This window comes from Nicotiana sylvestris, chromosome 10 (assembly GCF_000393655.2).
Source record: "Nicotiana sylvestris chromosome 10, ASM39365v2, whole genome shotgun sequence".
Classification (NCBI taxonomy): Eukaryota; Viridiplantae; Streptophyta; class Magnoliopsida; order Solanales; family Solanaceae; genus Nicotiana; species Nicotiana sylvestris.
Window position 1 is genome coordinate 87305347 of NC_091066.1, and position 6380 is coordinate 87311726.

General features: G+C 37.2%; 1 protein-coding gene across 1 annotated transcript; it reads right to left on the minus strand.

Annotated features, from left to right (window-relative positions):
- Positions 1 to 943: 943 nt before the first annotated feature.
- Positions 944 to 1976, minus strand: LOC138879644 (uncharacterized). The gene is made up of 2 exons (XM_070159262.1): positions 1513 to 1976; positions 944 to 1283 (listed from the first exon to the last, which is right to left on the minus strand). Exons 1-2 carry the CDS (start codon positions 1974 to 1976, stop codon positions 944 to 946), a joined length of 804 nt encoding a protein of 267 aa, XP_070015363.1.
- Positions 1977 to 6380: the final 4404 nt, after the last annotated feature.

Consider the following 6380-nt stretch of genomic DNA (forward strand, 5'->3'; position numbering starts at 1 on the left):
GTTCATGGGGGATCTGTGGTGTTAATCTAGGGGTGAACGGCGTAGGTTGTATTCACCGCCGGTGAGGGATTTAGGGGCAGCGCGGATTAGGGTTTGAGAGGAGGGGTGGGGTGAGGGAGACGAGGGTTTGGGGTGGCCTTTCGGACCTTTTTAAATCTGGAACCTCGTTAGTTCCGGACCGTTGGATTGATGAGATCCAGCGGTCCTGATTCAAAGATAACGAAACGGCATCGTTTCGTTTAGAAGAGGGGTCGGACCGGATAAGGATTTGGGCTGGACTAGTTTGCAACGAGTTGAGACATTTGGGCCTGAACAATTCTTCTGATTTGGCCCAAATTTGGGTCTTTTATTAAGACCCAATTTCTATTTTTATTTCCTTTTTATTTTCTTTTCTCACTTTTACAATTTTTATAATTTTTTTCTAATTTTTATGGAAATGTAAAACTAACATGAAATCCTAGTTATTTCAAAACAAAGACTAATTAATTACTAAAATTGTTTAAAAGCTATTTCATGACAAATTCACAATAAAAATCACTAAAATGCAAAAGTGAACTAATTTGTTTTTTTGTGATTTTCATGTTTTGTTTTTTAAAACAATTAACCCTTAATTGATACTAAAACTTAAACGCAAAAATGCATATTTTTGTACTTTATAGAATTAACATGCGCAAATGGAATGCAACAATTATCAGAAAATGACACCAAAATGCACGAAAATTGTAAAAATAAAGGAAAATTATTTTGTTTGGGATTTTGGGAATAATCATATTTAGGGCAAAAATCACGTGCTCACAATAATAACCTCAGAGATCAGTTTGTATAATATAGTGCAGCAAGATATGGGCCTAAATTCCTTAATAGTAGAGGGAGATAGTACCTTAGGAATCAAGGTTATACTGGTGCAGTTGATAGCCTTATATATCCATGTGGTCTAAAAAAACTAGATCACAACATCTGAAACATCATCTCTAATAATAGGCCATAATTTCTTAAAGAAGCAGGCATTGAAACGATCATATCCTGGGGTCTTCAGATCAGATATATCTTTCAAGTCTAGGTAGATTTCTTCTCTTGTGACTGGAGCTATAAGGGATAGTTTTTGTTTGTTATCCAGAATAGGGCTAGCAACTAGAATACTAGGTATAATTGCAGGTAGTTGTGTAGCATAAGTGCCTAGCAGTCCCTTGTAAAATCCAATGATCTCTGCTTCAACTGCCCTGTCAATGTGTACTACATCTCCACTAGTAGTGGTCAGCCTGTTAATATGATTCTGGGCAATCCTATTTTTTAGACAGACATGGAAAAATATAAGTTGGTGTCCCCTAGCCTCAGCCAATGAACTCTAGATTGTTGTCTTAGAATACTTTCCTCTACTAGGATCCATTTCTCTAAGTTGAGTTAAGCTCTTTCTCTGTATCATATAACTTTGGATCATTGTAACCGGTTATAGCTTCTCTTGAATATCATATAAATCTTGCCTAGTATTTTGTATCTTCTACTTGACTTTACAGAACACATGCTCGTTTTAAAGCTTTTATCCCTTCATTCATTAGTTTGAGCTGGTGCCAGACTTGTTCCATATACTCCCTTTGCACAGTCCAATTCCACATAGTAGAGACAATATTAAGAAGTTCTGTATGAGCAGTCAAGTGATTAAAGAACCTAAAAGGCCTTGCCACCTTTCTTGGGCTCCTGCTGAATGTAATGCAAAGCATGGAACAGTCAAAAAAATAAGGGTCTTTAGCTTCATCTGCAATTTGGGGCCATAGAGACATCCAAGTAGGACTGACCAGGTCTCTATCAATTCTGCTGTGAATGTGTGAATTAGTCCAGGAATAGAATATTCCCACTGTTTTCATCACTATTAGACCAGCTGACCCTAAGAATTCCTCAAAATCTTTCACCTTTACATGTTGTATTGCACTTCCTCCCATTCTGTTGTCCGGTTGGAGTACTGCACTGAAATCTCCCATAATGAGCCATGGGCTTTAAATATTGGGATATATTTTTGTCACATCCTGCCATAGGTGCTTCCTATCAATAATTGTGTGAAGGCCATATATTGCAGTGAATTCAAACTAAATAGTATAGTCTGCACTTTTAATAGTACAGTGAATGAACTGAGATCTTGTACAAAGCACTGTAACATCAACCTGCCTATGACCCCATACTATCCATATCCTTCCTCGCCCATTAGTATCATAGTTACATGCCAACTCCAGGTAGGAAAGACTTTTTTATAATCATTCAGGAATTTTGTTTAATAACTCTATGTTCTGTAATAACTAAAACTAGTATTTTCTCTTCATTTATTACCTTCTTCATCTCCTTGTGCTTAAAAATCTTATTAAACACCTTAATATTTCATGTAGCAATAATCATTAGTGGTTGATGTGGGGTCAGGAGACTTTCCTCCTTGGCTAAAACTGAATTTTGTGTCCACCATTTCTAGGTCTACTTGCAACACCTATTGAATTGATATTCCTCTCATAGGAGTAAAACCATTATCAACATCCACAAGGTATTGACTACTTTCATTGACTACCTGAGTCCTTGAAACTGCTTTTCCTTTCACTTTTGTCTACTGTAATGATCCGGCCAGTCATTTTGAGAATTAATATCAAGTTCAATGGCTTAAGGTCTCGAGTAGCTTCATATTATATGTTCTAATCTGTGTGTGCAGTCGAGTTCAGTTATCGGATGATTCGGAGTCAATTTAGAAGAATGATTCTTATTTTAGAAGCTTAAGTGGTAAGAGTTGACCGGAGTTTTAGCTTTGATAAAATGACTCCAAAATGGTGTTTTGAAAATTTCAACAGCATCATATGGTTATTATGGACTTAGGCGTGCGATTTAGAGGTTCGTAGGGTAATTTGAAGCATTTAGGCAAAAGTTTGAAAAGTTGAAGTTTTGGAAGGTTGAGAGGTTTGACCAAGAGTTGACTTTGGTGATATTAGGGTTAGAATCCGATTTTGAGAGTCGGAATAGCTCTGTTATGTCATTTGGGACTTGCAAGAAAACTTTGACATCATTCCTGGTTAATTTGAAAGGTTTTGGTGCGAGTTTTAGAAACTGGAAAATTGAAAGTTCATAAGTTCAGTTCATGGTATGATTCGTAGTTTCAACATTGTTTGATGTGATTTGAGACCTCGAGTGAGTCTGTGTTAGGTTATGGAACTTGTTGGCATGTTTCACGGGGTCCCGAAGGCTCGAGTGTGTTCGTATAGGCTACGGGCTCCATGCTGTTGGACTATTGTTTTGCTAGTATTTGGTTACTTAATCGCGTTCGCGTCAAATCCTTCGCGTTCGCATAGTGTAATTTTGGAGGAAGCAATATTTGTTCTTCGCGTTCGCATGTACCAGTCCACAATTGCGTACGTGTGCATCAGCCTTCTCCGCATTCACATCTCGCTGTCCGCGTTCGCATAGCTCAGTTGTAACAGTTGGTGATTTCCTCTTCTCCTTTGCGACGCATGTGATCTCATGCCGTCGCGTAGTGCAGTCCTTGGCATCAGAATTTTTTCCTTTTCGTGATTGCGCTCATTTGCTCGCTATCGCGCAGCATTAATTTTGGACATTAGTCATTTCCTCTTCGCGATCGCGATGTACAATACCTGGGCAGAATATAAAAGTACTCTATTCTGAGGGTTAGCCATTTAATCATTTTTTGAGTTATGAAGCTCGATATTGAGCGATTCTTCGTGAGTTTTTCAAGCAAATCATTGGGGTAAGTATTCTTCACTCGAAATTTATTATATTTCATGATTCTATCTTACTTTTTATCTTATAATTAGTGTTTTGAGTTGAGAAAAATTGGGGATTTTTTAAGCAACCTTTCAAAATATAAAATGATTATTTGAGGGATGAACTAGTATCCGAATTTGATAATTTTGATATGGTTGAAATCGTATTGGACTGGGAGTTTGGGTTTTGTGACAATTTTTCGAGTTCTGAGGTGCAAGCCCGAGGGTTGACTTTTTAGTTTTTATTAAAGATCGAGACTTTATTATCCGGGATTGTTTCTTATGGGTGTTATTTATGATTTTAAGTTATTTTAGCTAGATTTGAGCCGTCCGTAGGTTGTTTCACTTGAGAGGGTCATTTAGAGTATCGGTCTAGCTTCTTTGAGGTAACTATCTTGCCTAACTTTGTGTGGGGGAAACTACTCCTTAGGATTTGAGTCTTTTATGCTAATTGTGCCATGTGAAGTTCGTGTCTGCAGGGGGACGAGTACGTGCTCGGGCTTATTTGTAGAAAGTTACTCTTTTAGGGCTCCTATGTTCTTATGTTTTTTAGATATGAAGTTGTTTTGTTAAGATTATATTTCCCATTTACTAGTTTCATCTCTACATATTTTAATTGGAATTAATTGCATCATGTTCCAATCTTATTGCCTATTTGACCCTCGTGTAGCTTAACTGATGTTGTGCCTTTTCAATTGCCATGCTATCATTTCTTAATTGTGTATCATTAATTGAAATTATTATTATCTCTTTCGTAATTGTATATACTTAATTGAGGTTATGATCATCTTTTCTGTTACTTATTGAATTTGTTGTATCTCTTTCGCAATTGCTCAACCCTAAGTGAAGTTAGTTATCCTTTATCATAGTTGTTTCATCCTTATTTGGAATTATTGACTCAGGTTATCTCCCTTGTTGCCGAATTGTACTTTTTTGGAATCATTTGTTGCGTATTATTTCTCCCCTGTTGAGTTATTCTTATTGAGGCTAATATTCTCTATTTTGTTTATTCTTTGTGAGCTTGTTCTACTGTTTCTTGTGTTCATAAGATCTTGGGTTGATTTACTTGTCATATTCTCGTGTATTGTTGTGGTTGTTGCTATGGTACTCAGTTTGTTGAGCTGAGGGCTATACGCGGTTGTGGTATTGAAATTGTTTAGAAGAAATGTTGTGGAATATGGGCAACTATTGTGAAGGCCATTCTATTGTGTTGTTGTGTTTTTTGCATGTGATATTGTTGGAAGAATTTGTTCGGGTGTTTGCACGAGGTTTCTGCTGTGCTATTGTTACTATTGATGATGCACATGCGGTGTGACAAGGTAGGCTATATCTGTGTATTTGCACATGTAGCGAGGCAAGGTGGGAACATTACTATGCGAGTGCGGTGAGACAAGGCGGGCATTTACTTTATTATGGTGCACGTGGCGAGACAAGATGGGTATGTCGGGGATTAATTTGTGATGACTTGTGATGGCATGGGGGCATTGTTGTTGTTGATATTTATGTAGTAGCGTGCCTAACCTGTGTGAGTCTTAACTTGTGCAAATTGTGGGAATCGTTCTTACGTGTCATTTATTCTCTCTACTCTTACTAGTTGGCTTGAACTGTGATAGAACACTTGTGCAAGAATACACATAGTTAATCACCCCTATCGGTTTAAGAAGATGGATCCTGATGTTATTGATAATTCCTACACACCCTCATCTACTTACCTTCTATGTGAGAATGGTTCTATTGGCATGTGAGTCATTCATGTAGTTACCTGTTGTAATGAGGGCACAAGATGCCAAGTGTTTAGGGTTAACTAATTGGGACCCGTGACTTCTGAATATTTTGAGGTTTGGTACCTCGTGGAGATTATTAGATAAACCTATTATAAAAGCGGTTATTCTTGTCGAGTTGCTACTTGTCATTCCTTTATTTGTTTTCACCGGATTTAAACTGTGTTCAACTTACTCTACTGTGTTATTACTTATTTTTGTTTCACTGCTAATTTTTGCTTCTATTTATTGCAAACACTGTATTATTGTTGTCATTATGCGTAGTTTGTATAGATTTCGTACTCTGTTAGTTCTCCACTTATACTTGTCTAGGTTATCTAGTCTAGTATATATCTTGATTGTCCCTCGTTGCTACTCAACTGAGATTAATCTCGATACTTATTGAGTACCGTTGTGGTGTACTCGTACTATATTTCTGCACATTTTTGTGCAGATACAGGTATTTTGGAGTTAGCCGATCGCTAGCTAGTTGTACGCATCTTGCTGTGGAGACTCAAGATAAACATGTTGTTGTGTTCACAGGCTTCAGAGTCACCTTCTGATATTGTACTTGCATTGCTTTATCTCTATTTTGAAACAGTTGTATTTATAGGTTTTCTAGCAAATTCAGTAGAGCTTATGACTTGTACTACCGATTTTGGGATTGTAATCTTGTATAGAAATTTCTATTTTGCATTTGTTAGTCATTATTTAAATATGGTCATTATTTTTGTAAATGTTAGGCTTAAATAGTCCCTAAGACTCGGTGCCATCATGACATCCTACGGAGAGAAATTTGGGTCATAACATCTATCCATCTTTTCCATTTTCAGGATCACCCTCCACATCAGCTGATGGCACCTCAGGTATTGGT